The sequence below is a fragment of the Staurois parvus genome, unplaced genomic scaffold, assembly GCF_062004578.1.
Source record: "Staurois parvus isolate SC_StPar_1 unplaced genomic scaffold, SC_StPar_1.0 ptg000165l, whole genome shotgun sequence".
In the NCBI taxonomy this organism is placed as follows: domain Eukaryota; kingdom Metazoa; phylum Chordata; class Amphibia; order Anura; family Ranidae; genus Staurois; species Staurois parvus.
In genome coordinates, this window is record NW_028317961.1 from 15,886,093 (window position 1) to 15,908,542 (window position 22,450).

At 40.8% G+C, this 22,450-nt stretch overlaps 2 protein-coding genes across 9 annotated transcripts in view; one reads left to right on the plus strand and one right to left on the minus strand.

Moving 5' to 3' along the window:
• Positions 1 to 22,450, plus strand: part of LOC149462921 (uncharacterized) — a 383,187-nt gene that overhangs the window by 212,192 nt on the left and 148,545 nt on the right. The gene's annotated exons all lie outside the window — the stretch shown is intronic.
• Positions 17,711 to 20,862, minus strand: CITED2 (Cbp/p300 interacting transactivator with ED-rich tail 2). Of its 4 annotated transcripts, none has more exons than XM_089676261.1 (2): positions 20,484 to 20,862; positions 17,711 to 19,168 (listed from the first exon to the last, which is right to left on the minus strand). In XM_089676261.1, the coding sequence occupies exon 2, from the start codon at positions 19,159 to 19,161 to the stop codon at positions 18,463 to 18,465; it is 699 nt and encodes a 232-aa protein (XP_089532387.1). In that variant the 5' UTR covers positions 19,162 to 19,168; positions 20,484 to 20,862; the 3' UTR covers positions 17,711 to 18,462. The 4 variants fall into 4 exon arrangements, with proteins under 4 accessions (XP_089532387.1, XP_089532390.1, XP_089532388.1 ...); XM_089676264.1 differs by lacking the exon at positions 20,484 to 20,862 and adding an exon at positions 20,132 to 20,448; XM_089676262.1 differs by lacking the exon at positions 20,484 to 20,862 and adding an exon at positions 20,145 to 20,447.

A 22,450-nucleotide genomic window follows, 5' to 3' on the forward strand; every position in this document is an offset into this window, starting at 1 on the left:
TGGGGTACTGTGTAGATTAATGACAAACAAAATTAATTTACACAACTTATGCAGCTTCAGGCTGCAACACACCAAGACTGAAAAAATGTAAGGTGTGTGAATACTTTATGAGTGCACTGTATTTTTTCTCTTTTATTGTCTTTTTTTGATAGTTTTGTTTTTGCGACAGAAACTCAAAAAGTGTTCTCAGGTACCAGTCTCTTTAACAGAGCCCCTGTCAGCTGCTCTTTCAATACCAATGTCAGCGTTTGTTACAATGTAAACAAAAATAGATAAATTGTAAATAACTGCAACTATGAAAAGCAGCAAAGTGCATTTTATCTGTTTTTAAGGCTGGGTTCACACAACTTCAGCCTAGTAATGTTCACTTCTTAATGTAAGATGCACTAAGGCAGCCCATTCATTTAAATGGGCTGTTTAATATTAAGTGAATGTACTATTTTTTAGTTTCATAAATCTTTTACTATATAAACAACAATATAGTACATGTACAATGGAGGACCTCACGGTGTTCTCCGATACAAACGAGTGGTAAATATAAACAAACATACAACATTGTCACATATTAAATGTCAGAGTGATAATTTTTTCATGAGAAAGAATGCAGAACATCTACAATCACCAACAGGTCCAAGTAAGGGTTGTCAGATATCAACATCATCCAAGAAAATATATAATGAGACGTAAAATTAAGAAGACAGAGAAAGCAGGTATTAGTACAATTTGCTTACTGTTCAAATCTAGCGGTAAAACATATACCAACAAACAAGAGGTATTTGAGAAGATACCGATACCGGTAGAGTATTAGAGTAAGATTATAGACTTCCACTGAACAGTTGGGTAGTTCACGAAAGGAAAGGAAAAAATGAGTAAGAAAGGGAAGATGCGTGAAGAGAAGAAAAGAGGAGAGAGGAAAAGAGAGAAGAGAGAGATAGAATAGAGAAAAAAAAAAGGGGGGGGGGGAGTGGAAATGGGGGAGGGTGAAAGGGGAAGGGGTAAGGATAGGGGTAGGTAGTGTATTCAGAGAGGGCGGAGCGGGTAGGGCATCTCCTCTTTAAGAGTCGGTATAAGTTCCATTCCAGCTGCTATCAACCAAGCACCAGCTCTGGGATTCTGTTGAAAACCACATTTTTTAATGTATTGTTTTTTTATAATGCAGTGCGCTACAATGCCCATTATTGAGTTACAGCATGCTCTGGTGCACTGCAATGCACATCCGTTGGCAAGGTGCGATGGGGCTGATCACTCACGATGATTGCTGCATGAGGGTTTACATGTGAGGAGCTGCTATTAGCCATGGGAGCCAGCAGCCTCTTACTTTCAACAGGGCTACCTCCTGCAGCCAATTGCTGGGAACCCTCACTGAGGTTCTCCCACATAGCTTGTGTTGGGTGCACCCTTAAGCTGGCCATAGATGGTTCAAATCTTGGCCATTTCAGCAGAGACTGAGGTTTGAACCATCTCTGGCCAGGCTGATTGTACCCAATGTGATTGTTGTATGACTTGAGTACAACCAGCCTGTTGGATTTGTCATGTGATTATTTCTATCAGCTATAATCACTGTGTTCTCCTGGCAGGGAGCCCCCACTCCCCTGCACTCCCATTCCGCCTCCCCCCCACTGACTGACTGTGTTGATGGGGAAGTCAAGCAATTGTCTATGGTCAGCTTTAGTGCAAGTTCAGCTTTAAACAAATTTACTCCATTATCTCTAAAGTGAACCACTGAATGAACACACAATGAGGTTGATTTAGTAAAACTGGAGCGTGCAAAATCTGGTGCAGCTGTGCATGGTAGTCAATCAGCTTTTACCTTCAGTTTGTTCAAATTAAAAACCTGGAAGCTGATTGGTTTCTATGCAAAGCTGCTCCAGTTTTTGCACTCTCCAGATTTAGTAAATGTGGTGGAAATGCAGCCAGTGTACACCCAAAACCATTTCAGTCTTTAATGGATTTTTAAAAGTTGAACCACCTGCCGATTGCTATGAATCTCATGGGACTCTTGGCTAATTATCCATGCTTGCCTTTCTGAGTCTGCACACCTGCTGTGGTGATTCTGAGAGCTTTCCTTTATTCCTGTTGGATGTTTATTTTATAATATGCAGACTGCAATAGAATGAGCTGAAAAAACCAAGACAGGAACTCCCAAAACTCCCAAGTGGACAGGAACAGAACTGGAAATGATGCTAGGGAGATGTCGCTGTTTGAATATTCAAGATATCAAAGAAGCCAGAGCCCCACCAGGCTCCACCTATAACCAAAATTCCACAGTCTGTGAATGGTGTTATCAGTGAAATGAATGCAACTATTTTATTTTCATTGTTTTAGCCAGCAGTAACACAACATTTGAAATAGGATCCTCAGTACAGGAAGCGAACAGACGTAGATCCCTAAGGGCACAAAACAGCTGGATTTCATTCAATTTGGCCACCCACCTTTTCAGTCATTGCAGCTAAAATACAAGTCCACTGTTGTCTTGTTACACACTACAAAAAAAAAATCAATATGAACCACATTCCAATAAAACGGTAGCTTTCCAATTAATATCTTACTGGAAAAAAAGTCTATTTTATTTTTGCAATGTGTCTGTCATGCTCATTCAATCTAGATATATGCAAGAATCTGTGTATTCAACAACACTCTTATGTAATACTATAATACAAAGCACAGTGATAAGCCAAAACTGTCCCAACCAGTTTGGAGCTTCCAGCAGTTTGATGCAGATACAGTACACAGGCTATACAAAGATAAAACTTGGGTTCCCTTAAATATTTGTAAAAGACGCAGACATTCTGCCTCCCCCCAATCAAATGTCCAATTTGTCTGAAAAGAAACTAGAAGTAGTTTTAAATAAACCACACACATTGGCAAAACAGTCCTGATACTGGATTTACAGTCATGAGACAAATGTACTCTACTTTCCCAAGAGAACATAGTCTGGGATATATATAAATACAACTTTTAGACAGCAGAGACGACTTTTTACATAGTAGAGAGGATAGCATGTAACCAGTAGGCTGTGTTAAATAACCATTGCAAAGCTTTCTATGTTTATAATTCATGCTTGCACTTTACCTGTGCTATATACAGTTGTGACCAAAATTATTCAACCCCCAATGCTGTAAAGGGGTTTAGGGACTATAGTGTACATTTGGAATTGTATTCAGAATCAAATCCTACAAGGACGTTGTAACTACCCAAATGCAACTAAAATGACATCAATTGTTTATGTAATACAGTAGTAAATGGTTCTTATGTGGTTTCTTCATTGCCACAATTATTCAACCCCTTAAAGACTACCACTCTGAAGAACAGAGGTTCATACAGGTGCTTTCCATCAGGTATTGAAAACACCTGTGGATGTCACCGAGCAGCAATCAAGCATAATAAGCACCAATTAGGCAGCTTTAAAATGACTGTGATACTCAGCTCCTTCTAGACATTTACTGGTGTGGTTACAAACATGGTGAAGGCAAGAGAATGGTCCAGGAAGACAAGAGAAGAGGTGATTTCTCTTCACAGGAAGGGCAATGGCTATAAGAAGATTGCAAAGATGTTAAACATACCAAGAGACACCTTAGGAAGCATCATTCGCAAATTCAAGGCAAAGGGCACTGTTGAAACGCTACCTGGTCGTGGCAGAAAGAAGATGCTGACTTCGACTGCTGTGCGCTACCTGAAGCGTAGAGTGGAGAGAAGTCCCCGTGTGACTGCTGAGGAACTGAGAAAAGATTTGTCAGATGTGGGTACAGAAGTTTCAGCCCAGACAATAAGACGCACACTGCGTAATGAAGGCCTCCGTGCCAGAACTCCCAGGCGTACCCCCTTGCTGTCTCCAAAGAATAAGAAGAGTCGACTGCAGTATGCCAAAAGCCATGTGGACAAACCACAAAAGTTGTGGGATAGTGTTCTGTGGACTGATGAAACAAAATTAGAACTGTTTGGGCCCATGGATCAACGCTATGTTTGGAGGAGGAAGAACAAGGCCTATGATGAAAAGAACACCTTGCCTACTGTGAAGCATGGTGGAGGGTCAATCATGCTTTGGGGCTGTTTTGCTTCTGCAGGTACAGGGAAGCTTCAGCGTGTGCAAGGTACCATGAATTCTCTTCAGTACCAGGAGATATTGGATGGAAACGTGATGCAGTCCGTCACACACCTGAGGCTTGGGAGACGTTGGACCTTTCAACAGGACAATGATCCCAAGCATACCTCCAAGTCCACTAGAGCATGGTTGCAGAGGAAAGGCTGGAACATTTTGGAGTGGCCATCGCAGTCACCAGACTTAAATCCGATTGAGAACCTCTGGTGGGACTTAAAGAAAGCAGTTGCAGTGCGCAAGCCTAAGAATGTGACTGAACTGGAGGCCTTTGCCCATGAAGAATGGGCGAAGATACCCGTAGATCGCTGCAAGACACTTGTGTCAAGCTATGCTTCACGTTTAAAAGCTGTTATAACTGTAAAAGGATGCTGTACTAAGTACTAAGATTGAATGTCACTTGGGGGTTGAATAAAACTGATAATGCTGTGAGCACAGAAAAGACATTTGTGGTTATTTCATTATAACTGTTATGTTATATTTGTCTGACCTACAAGTGCCTCTTTAATGTAAATGTAAGCAAGATGACTGAATGATCAAAAGCAATGTCAAACTGGCCAAAACACTCAATTTCAGTGGGGGTTGAATAATTTTGGTCACAACTGTACCTAGGTCTCTGGACATAAAGGTCAACAAATGTATCAAGTACATAAAGAAATATAGCATAAAGCAGGCAGACAATGAGCAAACTTTCTTAATAAGTCTGTGCAATCAAAAATAATTGGAGACATAATATATGTATGAATATTTACAGCAGTTCGGAAACCAATAGCAAATATTTACTATATTGCAGAATACCAATTCTTAGATGTGATGGCTGAATTAGTTTTCTTTTTAAGGCTTTATTTCTTTCAGTTTCACTTGGTGATCCAGCCAGTAATTCTGTTGTTTTTCAAAAGAACACTCTTTCCAGCAGAATGTATCAGTTACGAAGAGGAGACAAACTATTGAACACTAGCAAGGGTACCTACAATGATCAGCTTTAATTTGTGTAAAACCTATATCCTAAAAGGAAAAAAAACTGTTTGCTGTAACTATGTATAAAGTATTAGCTGGAGTTTGCCTGCATTTTGTTAGTGTATTTAAATCTGCTAGTACATCTAACACTCCCCCTCCCCACAGACTGACAATGCTGCTGCCCAAAGGTGCCCCCAGTGCTCACTCATCCAGAGTTGGAGCATTCTAATGCAGGAGGTGTGTTACTGGCCAAATCAATAGGGGAAAAGAGGGAAAAAGCCTAAGAAAAAAAATGATGCAGACGTCACATCTAATGATTAATAAGCTGAAATATATTACAGTTATGGTTTGGGGTTTATTATAACTTTAAATTAAAGTATACATAAACTCAATAACTAAAATCTCTATCCATTTTAATATTTTATATCTGAAACTTTTATTTGTATTCATTTAATGATGATCCTGTCATTTAAGTCATTGGTTAGGCTCTTCCTGCTATGGGGTGACAATGCTTCATTTTCAAATTGTGCTCCTGTATTGTCCTGCTGCCACATGGGCTTCTAATGGAGACAATCATGCAGGCTGCATCTATTGTAGTGATCGGAAATCTCAGTCTCACAAATGCCATGCAGCCAATGCTGGAATGCATGCATGTAGACAAGATGTAGCTGCAAACAAGGCTGCAAGAGAACAGCAGCGCTGAGATGCAACAAACAATGAAAGTGAAGTTAAAAATAAGTATTTTATTAAAAGAAAATTAAACATTGCAATTATTTATGATGCACAGTGTTTTAATAAACTAAATGTAATTTCAGTTAGGGATTACATTAACGTTTAGAGCCCATTAAAATCTTTGCGACTTGGCATTCCCATTCATTTTGGATTTGGAAGGGCGCACCAGCCTAGTGCATTAACTGAGATGAAACTTTAATAGTATAAAGATAGATATATACTCACAAACAATATCTATAGCTTATCAAAAGTCCAAAGCGACCTAGTCATCAAGTCAACTCCTAAACTGCGAGAGTACCTTCCAGATGGTTAATGCGTTTCAAGGCGAGCTCCCCTCTTCCTCAGAGCCATAGAGGAGCTCCCCTCAAAACGTGTCAACCATCTGGAGGGTCCTCTCGTGGTTTGGGAGTTGACTTGGTGACTAGGTCGCTTTGGACTTTTGATAAGCTATTGATATCACAATTATTTGTGAATATATATCTATTTTTATACTGTTAATGTTTCATCCTATGGTAATACACTGGAATGGTGTGCCCTTCTTCCCTTATTTTACACTGATTTTCTTTGGTTTCCCCGAACCTTAGAGGTCAGCAAAGCCTGTGCTGGCATTTGCAGTGCTAAGGACCTGACATTCATCCATCATCAGTACACCACACTTGAGCGCAGGGGATTCTTTGGTCTTTCTATTGCAGCACACACGCCATGCTTTGTGGTCACTGTGTTAAAAATCAGTTGAAACAGCCCTGAGGTCAAAACATAGGGTCATTATAGATCAGGGGTGTCCAACCTGTGGTCCAAGAAGGCTATGAATGCCGCCCAACTCAAAATTGTAAACTTGCTTAAAAATGTTGACTTTTTAAAGAGAGGGGAATTTTTTGTAAAAATTCATTTACACTTAGTGAAAACATGCTGCCAAAGAAACATTTGACAAAAGGTTAATTTACTAAAGCTGGAGAGTGAAAAATCAGGCTCACTTATGCATAGAAACCAATCAGCTTCCAGGTTTTATTGCCAAAGCGTAATTGAACAAGTTGAGGTTAGAAGCTGAATGGTTTCTATACCTAATTTTGCATTCTCCAGCTTTAGTAAATAAACCCCCTTGCCTCTTTACTGGACTTCTATAGGTTTTATCTTCCAAAGAAAAAAATCCCGCTCTTCTCAATCACGCCTTATTCATATCACCAGTTTTAAGCAGCACCTATATTTGTGAGCCACGGTTTTAAAGGATAAAGAACATGAAGGGCCTTATTAGAACCAAAATATCTGATGAGCACTTCAGAAGCACTGAGAATTAATTGAGAACTGCTGCTACATCCTTCAAACTAGATATTGATGCGTTTATCAAAAACAGTGTCAAATATCACGCTAGTTTTATGTTACCCTCCTTTACGTGTATAATTTAAAAAAGAAGTTTTATTCCTCAGATAGGTACATTAGCTATATAAGTGATCGTTAACTTGTAATCTGCCTGACTCTTTCTGCTTATCAGTTATCGTTATTGTTAGTGTATTTTTTTGTGGCCCAAGACCATTTCTCTCCTTCCATTGTGGACCAGGAAAGTAAAACATTTGGACACCCCTGTTGTAGATGAACCTGTAACTTTTCTTGGTCCTCGGAATATATAATGATCAATTACCAGTAAAATTACTGAGCCTGCTTTAATGTAAACGGTGAAAATAGTAAAGCATTTCATAATATATCATACTGTCTTTATTCCCATGGTTTCATTTAGAAGAAACAAAAAGAAAAAGCAAGGTAAAGCTATATCCAGGCTCTCAACCAAAGTCTTACTGGAAGGAGAAACATGTCAAGGCCAATAACCCATACCAACCACTCAATAACATTTTCTGATCTGTCTTTAGTAATGTGAAATCCAGGTGTTTTGGGCTACTATATTTTGAATACCCAAATTGCAATAAAACCTGCTGCATTGAATACGCTTGATAGATTGAAGGTGTTTATCTTTACATTATATTTAGGACTAGGACAACTCCTTTCAAACTGGTATATGATGAATAAAAAATATTTCATATTTACTAATGGCAGCCTGTAGGTGACATGTTCTAAGCAAGTGCATTTGACTTCTGTGTGCACAAATAACAGCTTCTGTTATAAAATAGACCTATATAGCAGGGAGATCAGATCATACACAATACAAAATGATTTGCAGATGAGAAAACATACCCCACCTATTCTATCCTAGAAGACGAGTGGATCCATGTGATTCACTCAGCTACACAGAAGGTACATCTTAACATACTGTATAGGCAATGCTTTCTAATTACAATCATCACAATTTTTACATTGAGCATCATTAATACTTTAACTGTTTATTTGAACAAAATAAGATTTGTACTTACCGTAAAATTATTTTTCTTGAAGTCTATTGAGGGGCACAGCAATTCAGAAACAATCGGGTTATACAGCCACCTTCAGGAAATTGGGACACTGGGAAACAGAAATATTGCAAGCTAGTCCCCATGCATACCCTCTTCAACCTAGCATGCCTCAGTTTTGCAAAACTTGTACTCTAAGAAAAAGATTATCTTAGTTTTTTTTTCTCATCCACTGAGCGACACACAGTTCAGTAACAACCAGGAAACCAAAAAGCAGTCCAATTTTGGGGTGGGTAAGAGCAAATGACAGATCCAGGAAGGAACTAGGGATTGTTTGCAACTCAGGACTACCAGGAAGACCAATGCCCGAATCAAAACCAGGTAAGAAGTCCCCTTACTCTTCTGTCAAACAGAGCAATATAACAATCAAGGGAAGCCACAGAGGATCACCACCAAGAGGAAATACTACACCAAAATGGTGCTAGGGTGGACATAAGGTCCTCTAAGGAACCATCTGGTTGAAGCTTCTAGGTGTTAGGCTCTGCAAAGTGTTCTGACTGCAAGGGGTTTATTTACTAAAGCTGGAGAGTCCAAAATCAGACTCCCTTCTGCATAGAAACCAATCAGCTTCTAACCTCAGCTTGTTCAATGAAGCTTTGGCAATGAAACCTGGAAGCTGATTGGTTTCTATGCAGAAGGGAGTCTGATTTTGGACTCTCCAGCTTTAGTAAATAAACCCGCAAGAGTCCAGAAAGATTACTCTTTTCAAGAAGGATAATCAAAATGCTTCCCAATGGGAATGCCAGGAACAGGCACTAGGGTGGACATAAGGTCCAGCTCTTCAAGCAAAAGCATGTGCCAATAAAGGACACTAAGTTACCAGGTGCTTGTTAGGAAGGGGAGCTGTAGGAACTGCTTCTGACTGACCTTTTATGTCAAAGGGTCCTTCTGAAGAGGGGGAATGCTAAGAGGTAACACACAGTATGAACGGTTCAATAGTATTTGATTATATTGAATTCCCTTGAAAAAAAGAGTGTAATTCCATGTGGGGAATAACTGCCAAGGTCAAGTTACCATTTGAACAGTAACAAGGGCTTTATAAACAGCCCCCCACTTGCAGAAGTGGAGGTCCATGTTAATGAATATTAGAGGAATTATTTAACTTCTGGCTTTCAGCTCTGCAGGCTGAGTGGAAGTTAGGCTCTGAAGGCCTACGAGTACCTGCTGCCAAGATTTATGAAGGAGAAATGTGGACTTCTGATGCTCTCACAGTCGAGTTTTTGCATTGAAGCACGAGCACACTCAAGCCAATTGTGGCATGCTAATCACATTGTCAAGAGCAGGGTCAAAGAGATAACATTCCTCAAAGTCGAATCTGTTCAGATGCTCCTTGAATGCAGTATGTGTTCCAATTACTGTAAGTAAAATTTACCATCAACCTGTGGTATTCATTATAATGTAGATCACTGGTGTATTGATGTTGGGAATAAACCACTGATTAACAAATTCCCTCTCAAGAAAGGAAATGTTTTGCCATACTCATATGGGGGCCTAGGACCATTCAGGGTCTTTCAAGTCCACATAAAGGAATGAATCAAACAGTAGATGAAATGCAAAAGGTCTTTGCAGCTGTAGGAGCTTTAAAAGACCCAATACCTGGAACAGCAGGCTGATCCTCCCAATGTAGGTTACACACTGCATCAATAAGATTTGAAACGGCCCCCTGTAAATCAGGAGATTGCAGTTTACCAACAGTCTCTATAGTTGGTACACTGAATCTGAATCAAAGATAACAGGAATCCTAGGTCCATTTTTACTTAAGGGTTCAAGGCGGTTAGAGCCAGGATGGCACTGGGATGCGCTTAAAGCCTCTACAAGCAGAATGCCTCAATAGCTGAGCACAAGTAGCTAGGAGGTCCAGAGTGGACATGAAGGTCCCAGTGGACACTGAGGAGGTATCAGCCATACTAGACAGAGCTGAGAAAGACAAAGGTTCTAGAATACAGTTGTAGTTCCTCCTTGTGCTTTATGTAAACATCCTCAAGAACAACTAGGGGTTTATGGGCTGAGGTCACATTGACAGCATGGCTGTCCTCTGCATGTTCTGAGGAAGCGATAATGCAACTAAGCCCAATGTGAGGCAAGGCCTTAGGTGGTCACAAACCCAGGAAGCTGGTACTGATGAGGGCTTTAGGCAGCTAGAGAAAAAGCATACAGCACTCCACCTACCAGATGATGTCAGTTCTTGATCCCTTAAAGCATATCTAAACCCCAAAACAAAACATTTTATATATTGCAACTTACCAATCCTTAAATGTGGTGGCTACATTAGCTTTCTTTTAAAAGTCTTTTTTTCCCTCTATTTTCACCTGGTGATCTGGCCAGTAAGTCTTATCTTTCAACTTTCTTTAACAGAGCAAGCTGTTCAGCAAAAGTGACAGAGGGTTGACACAAACCATCTAACACTGACATGGGTTTTTACAATAGTCTGCCGTTATTCATTTAAGTAAAACCATTATCCCAAAAGGAAAAGCTAAAACTTTTGCTGTAACTGCTTAAAAAGTGGTAGATGGAGTTCGGATGCAATTTGTTAGTCAACTCAATCTACAGTCACTGGCCTATTACGTACACCTGTTCAATTGCTTGGTAACACAAATTGCTAATTAGCCAATTACTTTGCACCAACTCAATGCATTTAAGCATCTGGACGTGGTGAAAATGACTTGCTGAAGTTCAAACCGCAAGCATCAGAATGGGAAGAAAGGGGATTTAAGTGACTTTGCATGTGGCATGGTTGTTGGTGCCAGATGGGCTGGTCTGAGTATTTCAAAAACTGATGATCTACTGGGATTTGCACGCACAACCAACTCTAGGGCTTACAGAGGATGGTCGGAAAAAGAGAAAATATCCAGTGAGCATCAGAAGTGTGGACGAAAATGCCTTGTTGATGTCAGAGGAGAATGGGCAGGCTGGCTTGAGATGAGAGAAAGGGAAAAGTAACTCGAATAACCACTTGTTACAAACAAGGTATGAAGAATACTATCTCTGAACACACAATGCGTCAAACCTAAAGCAGATAGGCTACAGCAGCAGAAGACCACACTGGGTGCAACTCCAGTCAGCTAAGAACAGGAAACTGAGACTAAAATTCACACAGACTCCCCAAAATTGGATAACAGAAAATTGGAAAAACGTTGCCTGGTCTGATGAGTCTCGATTTCATCTGCGACATTTAGATGGTAGGATCAGAATTTGGCATAAACAACATGAAAGCATGGATCCATCCCGCCTTGTATCAACGGTTCAGGCTGGTGGTGGGGGAAATTTTCTTGGCATTAGCAAGGTGTACCTAAAAAGTGGCCGGAGAGTGTAAATTTGCTAGTGCATCTACCACTACCTTCTCTACAGGCTGACAGTGCTGCTGTCCAAGGGTGGCTATTAGTCTCCATTGCTTGGAACCACGTTAAGATCGGAACGGTGTTACTGATTAGATCACCTGGTAAAAATAAAGGGAAAAAAAGAAGCAAATGCACTTTAACCCTTACCATGATGAAAACTGGCAGTGGCTCGAAATTTGAAAAGACGCCCAGTGGTGCAAATGTGGGGGCAGTACCCAAAGTTCTGGAAAGGACCACAAGGAGGAGACCAGTGCCCAAAGGTCCCATGCCAGGTTACCCCTGCATGTCCTAGTTTGTCGGAGTCTAGGTACGACCTCCAAAGTTATTGCAGAGTTTGGAAGCACTGACCTGGTTAAGCTGGCCATACATTATACAATTTTCTTGAGAATTTTGCTTTAGAGATTTACCAAAGACCATATGAAGTCAAACCTAAACAACCCCTTCAATTGTATCCAATTAGGCAGGCTCTTGCACTACCTAGTTCAAGGTAAATTTAAAGGAAATTCGGTAAAAAATTGTATAGTGTATGGCCAGCCTTAGTCATTATACAGAGCCCAGCTCAAGCAGCACATAATGTCTTGGGGGTATCAGATAATCCAGCCAATTTAGCAAGAAAACACTGGAACAAGTATGTGCAGTAACACTGCCCACGTTTATCAATGTATTCTACACTAGAGGGAGGGTGAAGAAAAACAAACAAACAAAAAAAAAAAACAGCCAAGTGCTTGAGCAGCAAACCTGAAAAAACAGTTTCCTGGCTGTCATGCCAAACCCCAGGTAGCGATATTTTGGTAATAGACCTTAAACCTGTTTGCATATCAGGAGTTCAGTTGTTGAGGCTGATCATACTTTACTCGCATGCTTGTTAGATATTCCAAACTATTGAAAGACAACTGGGCAGCAGTTAGCATTTCCAGCAAGATCAACAATGGCAGCTTCCTGATTTTGAACAGTCCAGATATCTCTTAATGTGAGAATCCCTGATGCACACTGTATAAACAGTTATAGGGGTTATGAAGTGTGTTTCAGTACATAGACAATCAAACAGGATGCCCACCATACTTCTCATGTATGCCCTTTATAGTCTTGGCCTACATTGCATTTGTAAACTCCTAGCATTCATCACATTCCTTGAAGGCGACAATAAAATATGGAATTTTATAAAACACACAACCAAGCAGGAGTGCATGCTTGCACAACTGGATACTCGTCAATCAGGTTTTGTAGTTATGTGGTGGCAACCTGCTACTAGCCGGAAGGGAAAAAGTTTAAAATGTGTATTTCGGAGTGCCAAAATGCCTAATGAAAGCTGAAATCATAGCCGTAAACTGCAGGATGACATAACATATGGGATTGTTCCATTTAGCACTGGGATTTCAGTTTAGCCTTTCCTAGAATCATTCACTCTTTGTGTTTTGTGTAAACAACGCCTGCCCTAGAGAATGTATTGCTGTGCAAATTAGCTTCCCCTCACACAACACTTGCCTATACCATATCCAGATGCCATTTGCATACAAAGGGGTCAGTAAAAACAATGGTCTTTGCTTCCTTAAAAACAAACTAAACCTATTCACAAATGTGTATGTACCCCTTCACACACCTCCAAACACAATTGCCATTTTAAAAGTGACCACTGTGCCTTTATGGGTTATAAACAATGTCAGCCAGGTATGTATCTGAATATTCCTTCTATGAGACCGAGTTTGGAAAAGCTCCAGGAAACGTCACTGTATATATTTAACGGCTTAGTCAATAAAACAGTACAAGGAGCAAAGTACAATACTCATAGGAGACAGGTCCTATCTTGTACTGGTCTGGCTTTAGAGAGGGAAAAACGTCTTTGGCTGATGCCATGTGTTACTATACTTTGCTTCTTGCATTGTGTATTGAATAAGCAAGTCTCAAACTTGGGTAATAGAACAATCAACTCCTGTTAATATTTCTCTGCATAACTTGCCCTTTTCATTTGCAATCTATTTTTAGTAGTGTTGCATAGTAGATTAGATTTTTCCCAAAGCAAGTTTAGCAGCCTGCTCAGAAAAAAAAACAAAAAAAAAAAAAAAACTGAAAATTGGGGGGAAAAAAAAGTACAAGTTACAAAAGCTAAAGTAACAGCCAACCACATTTCATTTTACTGAAGTCAGTAGTAGTAAACAGATTTCAAATATTTGTCATTTTAACAAAACATTCCGCATGATCCATCCAGTAACTGCTACATAAAAATAACAATTTTAAATAAATACAAGGCAACATTCAAATAGCCGAGGCCAGGGGCAGCTGATGGTTAGAATCCATAGGTTCTTGCTGGCGGTTTTAAGTGTACAATGTGTGATCACATTTGTACTCTGTACAAATCAATGTCTGGGGGTGCTGCTGCTGTTTGCATGTACTGCTCATGAGTGATTTCATGTGACTAGAGCCTTTGACGGACCCTGGATGCAGACAGTGTGTGACCAAGACTGGCTTATCTGTGGCATTCTGGCCGCACAAACTGGTCAGAGCCAATTATACAGCGCTTTACAACATAAGGGCAGACAGTACAATACAAATGAATACAGGAGAGATCAGAGGGCCCTGCTCATTAGAGCTTACAATCCAGGGTTGGTCAAAGGCTCCAGCCACATGAAGTTACTCATGAGCAGTATATGCATACAGAAGCCGCCATTGATTTGTACAGAGAATAAATGATCACAGTGCACAGGCAGTGCTGACAAACACCAGCAAGAACCTATGGATTCTAGCCATCATCCGCTGCTGGCCTCTACTTTTTGGATATTTGAATGTTGCCATGTATTTATTTAAAATGGTTCTTTTGATGTAGCAGTTACTAGATGGATCATGTATAATCAGCCAGTTTGTGTATGGTCATAGTACAGTGTGTTGCTGTGTCCACCTTATAAACGCATGCAAACTATCCACAGATATCTGCCCATGTGAGCCTATCCTAATGCGTACTAATGGTTACGATACATTCTATTTGTTTCCTTAACATTTACCAAAAACCACATGAGGTCAAACGTAAACACTTTCAAATTGTATCTATAAAAAAAGGCAGGCCCTTACAATAGATAGGTTAAAACAGAACAGGCAAACTCCTCTGCTGTTTTGGCTAGAGTAAGGGAGGGTTATAACCCATAGATTTCTTTTTTTCTTGCCATCTGTGTCCTATTGGGGAGATTTACCATCATTCCCTGTCCTATAGCCAAAACAGGAAGTGAAAAAATCTGTGCAAATAAGGGGAATTTTTTGGGGACCTCCAGCTCACCAGAACTATTGTGAACTGGAAAATTTCCCCTCTTACTTTTCTGGGACAACCCAAAATTTGGGGCTTTTATTTTCACTCAATGGTAATCAGGACAAAGAGGGTGAATCTCTGTAAGAGGGGCACAGACCGCGATAAAAAAAAAAAAAAAAAAAAAACCCACACTGTTATAATCCATATTGACTATCCAACAAAAAGTTTGCCTTTAGTTACACTTTAGTAAATGTAAAGGAAATTGTACAGAAAACTGTATAATGTATAGCTAGCTTTACTGAAAAGCACTACATCTTTTTTTAAATTATAGCCATGGCATTGTTGTGCTAGATTCCTACCTTTGCCTTTTGGTAATGTGTTATGAACCCCATCATGCATATACAGTAAGCCTAAATTCACCATTAAGTCTTGTGGTGCTGTGTGTTGTCAAAATATAGAAGTTACTTTGTGTAAGGCATGCAGATCCTATTCAAAATAGGCTGTCTTAATGAAACACTTAAACGCATGAAAAGGTGTGTTCATGCATGCAAAGGTGTTAATTGGCCCTTAAAATACACTTCATACAAATACTGAAGACTGGTATCCATTTTATGGATTAGTTATGAAAATTCAAGACCATTACTCAACTCTTAACTGTTTAGCGGCATCACACTAATAACAGGAGAACCATGACCTATATAAAAAGGGAAATGCCAGCAAATTCATACCACCATGCCAGTAACCTTCTCTGAAGTAACCATTGTGCAGGATCTTTACACATATTGGGAGAGATTTACTAAAACTGGAGCACCCACAATCTGGTGCATTTGTGCATGGTTTACAATCATATTTTAATTTCAGCTTGCTCAGCAAAGCTTTGACAATAAAACCTGGAAGCCAACTGGTTTCTACGCAGAGCTGCACCAGATTTAGCATGCTCCAGTTTTAGTAAATAACCCTCATAGAGTTTACACATACTGCATTTACCATTTATGCAAACATTTAACGGTCACCACAATCAGAAAACAAAAAACATAACATTTCCTATCACGGATACTTCCACCTACATGGTTGCATGGATCTCATAAGTACAACAGTCCTCACTGTCACTGATTTGTGAAGTGTGGAGCAAGGACTATTTTGCAGTCACAAGGCAAGAACAGTATTCTTATTATTATACAGGATTTATATAGTGCCAACAGTTTGCTCAGCGCTTTACAATATAAAGTACCATTCTGTTTACAAAGAGCCACATTTTCATTAAGGCCCCATACAAACAGGACTTTCTAAGCTCTTGTCCTGTTGGCAACAGGGTTTTGGCAGAAAAAAAAAAAAAAAAAAAAATGCTGGATACTTGTAAAGTGTCTAATGCTTTTGCAAGCATTTAGGTGCATTTACAGGCGTCAAGCGCTTGTGTGGCATTTCATATCATTGGCCAGAATAATTCCAAGTCTGTGTGCATGGACACAAGATATCATGGAGGGGCATTCGGAAGCTGTAAAAAACAAAAAACAAAACAAAAAACCTAACACAAACACACCTGACGCCCCTAAAAGTGGCTGCAAAACCACCCTGTGTGCATGAGGCATTATAGTAAACAGGGTCGCAAAAGTAGGAAAAGTCCTTCTCCAGTGAGTTCAGTAGGTGCAGACTTGGTGCACACACTTGTGTTTGTATCACCAGGGATTTGCACTAGACATCCCTCCAGCATCATCTGGAACATTTGTTAGCTGGGAAAATCTAACCCAATAACCATACTCACTCATTCCTACCCAGATCAATAGGTAGTGAGTGCCCGCTGTATCAAGTATCCATAGACACAGTTTGATTGTGCGGTTATGTAATGGTCTAAAGCTCGTCTCACACCAGTGTGGAAAGAGTAGACCCAAACAAAGTTGCTAGTAAATCTAAGAAGGGATCATTCATTGAATTACTCTGTAGTCAGTTTATAGACTCCCAGAGAGGCATGATCATACCATCGATGGCTCAATATCTGAATGAAGTATGGCACCCTTCGTCATGAAGATGAGTGGGAAGGAGGAAAGCAGGCTTAGATACCTTCCAGCACTATGGCAAACCAGAGCAATCAAGACTTTCTAGTCACCAATTCTTATGCAACATCTGCTCATTCCCCGTATGCATGTAATCACAGCTGGTTAAGGCAGGGCCTTTTCTTGCATCTATGGATACCTTTTAAACAGCAAGTGACTGGGCAGCCACAACACAAATTGCCTGTAGCACCAGAAATCCCCCCAAGTGTTTCAGAGCACTCAGCAAACCCATTTGGGAAACATATGGGGGCTTCTATTGCCAATCTTCCAAAGATTCCAGTTTTCCTGGCTGTTAAGCTGACCCACTGGCTTTAATGCTCTAGGCTATTAGCCATTGACCCCAAAACAAGAAATGTCATTAAAGTCATTAAGTCCTAGTTTGGATATTTGTTCCAGGTCAGTGTCTCTAAAGTACTAAACCAAAAAAAGGTCTGTATTAGGAAGCAGCTAGTATTTTCAGTAATAGTTTGTAAACACAACCACCATGTTTCTTTCTAAAAAGGCCTGCCGAAGGAGGATCTAGGGAGCCAATGACTTCCCACCTTGGGAGCAAGCCAGCATGAAAGTCTCACTGAGCTATGAACAGCTGGATTAAAGCTGCAATAGGTGGCTGCTATTGTTGACCTTCTGAAAAGGATTGCTGCTTAGCCAACTACAGAACGTGTCAGGGCCAGACCTGGAAGTGGCATTTAGTAAATAACTATCAGACAAGGAGTCAGAACTTTTCAGCATTGAGGCCCAAGCATCAGAATGACAGCCAGGAAAGGAGTTTTTCATAGGAAAGGTCAGCAACAATAGCCTCCCAGTCTCTGACAGATTCCCTTTAAGCAATTGCCCTATATACTAAAGTGTTCCTGAAAGCTATATTTTTTTTCTTTATCTGTTAAAAAACAAAATCATCAAAATTAGATTGGTGCACTTTGCAGCTCTTTATTGACATTGGCAAATTAAAATAGAATAAATTAACAAGTATTTTCTCAAAAAAATCTTTGTACAAAAATACTGTCAAAATTTCCTAAAAAGCTTTTAACACAGTAGTATTCTTCCATGAACTAAATTAACTAGATTAGCACAGTGTCAAACATTTTTGGGGAAATGCAGTTGTGAAATGTTACACTGATTACATTCCACCCTCACTTGTTTTTCTGTACATGGGTGAAACACTGGTAAAAATTGGGGAGGGGGGCAGAAAAACAAAAATTCATTTCTATCAGTACAACCGTCTCCTGATCTGCCAAAGCTTGGCCCCTGATTAAAAACAAAAAACTTCCAGTTACAATAAAAAGTGCACAGCAATGCATAGATTAAATGAAGCAACATGGCAGCATTAGTGCAGTAACAATCCTGCCTGTAAGGATCATGCAACCATCAGCTCTATTTCACGTTGATGCAGTCCAGCAAAACAAAAACTGAAAAATGGACTTGAGTCAAAACACCATAAAATAGCGGACTTTGACAGGAGACGAGTAAAATTTACTGAAACACACTATTGCAGGAAAGTGTCTCAAACAAGGCAGTAGGGAAATAAAAAAGTGGGATCAAATAAAACAAAAATATATATATATATACTCTGTACAGATTAATAGTGGATTCTGGAAGCAAGAATTGGTGTCCATGGAGGAATGTTCAAAGTTCTTTTTGTATCTCAGATAAGGTCCTAACAGCTTACTCTGTTCGGCTGTTTGCAAACAAAGTCTGTCATAAAATCAAATTCGTTCTGTCCCAGCCATAGCTCAGGTAGTTCTTTAATACGATCCAAACCCATTTCTATCACCAAGGACATTAGAACTTCCTCGTCTATAAAGTCCGTGTCTATGACACTAGGAGGCAGCATCGCTGCAGGGACATGGCTGACTGAAGGAGGCATACCAGAGCTGTGCTTTGGATTGCAGTCTCTGAAATGCTGGCTTGTCCCATTTATCTGATGATTTGCAGGATGCAAGTCCGGCATATAGTGGTTATGTTGATATGGATGATGCGTAAAATATTGATTGTTCAGTTTCTGAAGCTGCATGCTAGCTGTAAGCTGAGCTGCTTGATTTGAAACAGAAGGTCCCATGAATTGTGAACTGGTAAATCTTGCTGTCGGTGCCATGCTGCCATTAGGATGCCCTCCGTTTACATTCCCAGCCACCATGGCGTGCCTGATACTGTTATTAGAGTTCAGATTCCCTGCACCATAGTGCATGTGTTCCCCCATTAGGCTGTTAAAGGCATGCTGCTGTTGCTGCTGCTGCTGGTGGTGATGTGGGTTGGAGAACTGACCCATACCCATCCGATGAGCAGGGTGGTGGTGAAGACCATTTGTTCCATCTGGAAACCGGCCATGATTCATTGCCATTAAATGGTCTGCCATTGCACACCTGGGAAAGGAGTATATAAAATGTTAGTTCTGCAGACCACAGCGAAAGCAATAGAAATCTACACAAGGCTTCCTAGAACACATTCACTTTATGCAAGGATAGATTAAGCCATTACAGCAAGTGTCACTTCTGCATAAACGTGCGCACGTACCACACACACCAAGATGCATTTCTGTCTTCAGAAGACCTTGTTCATCTCATCCCCTGCATTGTGCACCCGGACACTCAAGCTGCTACCATTTCATCAAAAATTACAAGCCTTAAATGCCCTTTAAATTGACAAAACCCTCCGAAAATCATTTGCTGACACGATGGGATTAAATCAGCCAAGCTCAGCCCCCATGACGTATGGCTATAACAATGTCATTGACACATTGCATTTTATAAACACTGTTATACATTCACAGCGATACATTAAGTACCCGTAATCTTCCGCAGCTACGACCAACCCCTTAAACACTGCCATTAAATTGGATTGAGCAGCCTTTAATAAAAGAACCCATCACTGTGGTCTTTAAGAGTAAGAAGACAAACAAAAGCTCAAGAGTAACCCATCACAACATTGATCTAAAATAAAAATTAAACAGAAAAAAAAGAAAAAAAAATAAATCTCAAACTTCAGCCATGACAGATTGACAAAAAAAAAAAAAAAAAAAAAAAAAAAAGGACACATCTATAAATATCTACTAACTGGAGAGGGCAGGGACTGAGGAAGCAGGCAGTTAACAAGGGTCTCACGCAACAATGCAAACAAAGGTACTACATCATTTGCAAGTCTTGCCCATATGCTGGGTGCAGCAGCCTAGGTGGGATTATAGAAAGGGCAGTTATGAAAAATAAACACATCTATACAATAAATCAGCAATAAAAAACTAACCATAGCACCTAAAATATAACCAAAAGGAGAAAAGGAGGGGGGTGTTGACAACCCCCAGTCACCAACACTGTCCATAAACTGCTTACTTTGATAACTTACTGAGACAACAATCTGCAAAGCAATCCAGATCTGTTTTTAAACTTTCCTCTTTGTTAAAAAAAAAAATCAAAACAATAAAAAATCCAAACAAATAAAAGAGTTTGTATCCCTGATCTCACAGCTCCCCATCGAGTGCAGCCACAGAAAAGGTAACATGACTATTTCAGCAACTTTTTCGAATGGGCTGAATTATTTATCGAGGTACAGATCGTCACAGCAACCAACTGCCATCTGTCTTCCATCGCAGACTCCAGAAAAAAAAAACAGAAGAGAGGAGAAAAAAAAAAGGAGACAAGAGAAGACAATGAGGCCAGCTCGGCTCCTCGGAGAAGTGCTCACCCCTTGTGATCGCTGATTGTAGAGGATTGGAGACGATCAGGGAGTAGATCCCAGCATATAGGATCCTGGAGGAGGGGAGAGCCCACTAGTCCTGGCCGAGCCCCCCGATCAGGCTGCACAGTCACTCTTCACCCACAGGCATCGGGACTTGCCAACAATGAAGTGTGTTTCTTCTTCCCAGCTTGTTAATATAGGATTGCAGAAGGGAGGAGCAAGAGGGGGGGGGTGGAAAAAAAAAAGCTAGCAGGCAAGCAGAAGTAAAACCTGGATTAAGGATAAACAGAGAGGAGCTGGATGCGATCCAGCAGTGTGATGTGATGCTCCTCTGCTCTCCTCTCCTCTGTCCTGCTCTCCTCTCCTATGACACGTGTGTGTGATCAGTGTCCTCGGAGGGAGAGCCGCCGCCACTAGGTGTCTTTATTTTCTTTGTAGAGAACACAGCAGAAATGGATCGTGCTATTAGACCATGGAGGGGGGGAGGAGGAGGACACAAGACAAACGGCTTATTTATTTATCTCCCAGGCACCATCACTCTCCATCACAAACATTTAGCCGAGTGGGAAACTTTACAATGCTTGCTAATGGAGACAGGAGACACATCACATCACATAGAAGAAACACAATCCCAATACATATATACGATCCACACTCCATGATGGCGACACATGTATACGATCCACACTCCATGATGGCCACACATGTATACAATCCACACTCCATGATGGCCACACATGTATACGATCCACACTCCATGATGGCTACACATGTATACGATCCACACTCCATGATGGAGACACATGTATACGATCCACACTCCATGATGGCGACACATGTATACAATCCACACTCCATGACGGTGACATGCATGATATCAGGAGGGCTGCCCCTAAATGGTGACATTTATTTATTTTATTATAGTGTGTGCTTTACATATATATTGTACATTCATATCAGTCCCTAACAGGGGCCCCCGGGCAATAGGGGATCATGGGGCCCTTGTGTCCTTGCCCACACTCAAACCACACCCCAAAAAGACTATGAAAGATACCAGGGGCATCTCATGGGGCCCTATAGTGACCCCAGGCCCTTGGGCAGTGCCCGAATGCCCCTGGTTCCTAACCCTCAAGGGGTGTACAATCTAAGGCAGCAATGGGTAAACTACGGCCCGCGGGCCGTATACGGCCCGGCGGACCTTTTAATCCGGCCCGTGGATGTGGCTGTCAGGATGTGTGTAGGCGGGGCAGCGTGACGAACGTGAGGGGAGGGGAGCTAGGCTCCTCTCACAGTCCGCCCTGAAGACCGGAACAGCGCGGGAACACGGCGAGAGGAACGCGCGGAGCAAAGGTAAGTGAATTGACACAGGGAGGACTTGGCTTACTACTTGGGGGGGGAATAGTACTGTGGGGGATGAAATACTATATGAGGGATGAATTAATACGGGGGAAGAATTAATAGGGGGGATGAATTACTATATGGGGGATGAATTACTATATGGGGGATGAATTACTATGGGGGATGAATTACTATATGGGGGATGAATTACTATGGGGGATGAATTACTATATGGGGGATGAATTACTATGGGGGATGAATTACTATATGGGGGATGAATTACTATGGGGGATGAATTACTATATGGGGGATGAATTACTATATGGGGGATGAATTACTATGGGGGATGAATTACTATGGGGATGAATTACTATGGGGGATGAATTACTATGGGGGGGATGAATTACCATATGGGGGATGAATTACTATGGGGGATGAATTACTATAGGGGGGATGAATTACTATAGGGGGGATGAATTACTATGGGGGATGAATTACTATATGGGGGATTAATTACTATGCTTACTATGGGGGAATATTACTATACTTACTATGGATGACACATACACATCATTCATCTACTCTTGGTCCGGCCCCCGGGTCCAATATATGAACCCATTGCGGCCCTCAAGTCA

What these genes read in the sequence shown, in the direction of transcription:
- CITED2 (XM_089676261.1), bottom strand. Translation starts at nt 19,161, where the DNA reads ATGGCAGACCATTTAATGGCAATGAATCATGGCCGGTTTCCAGATGGA.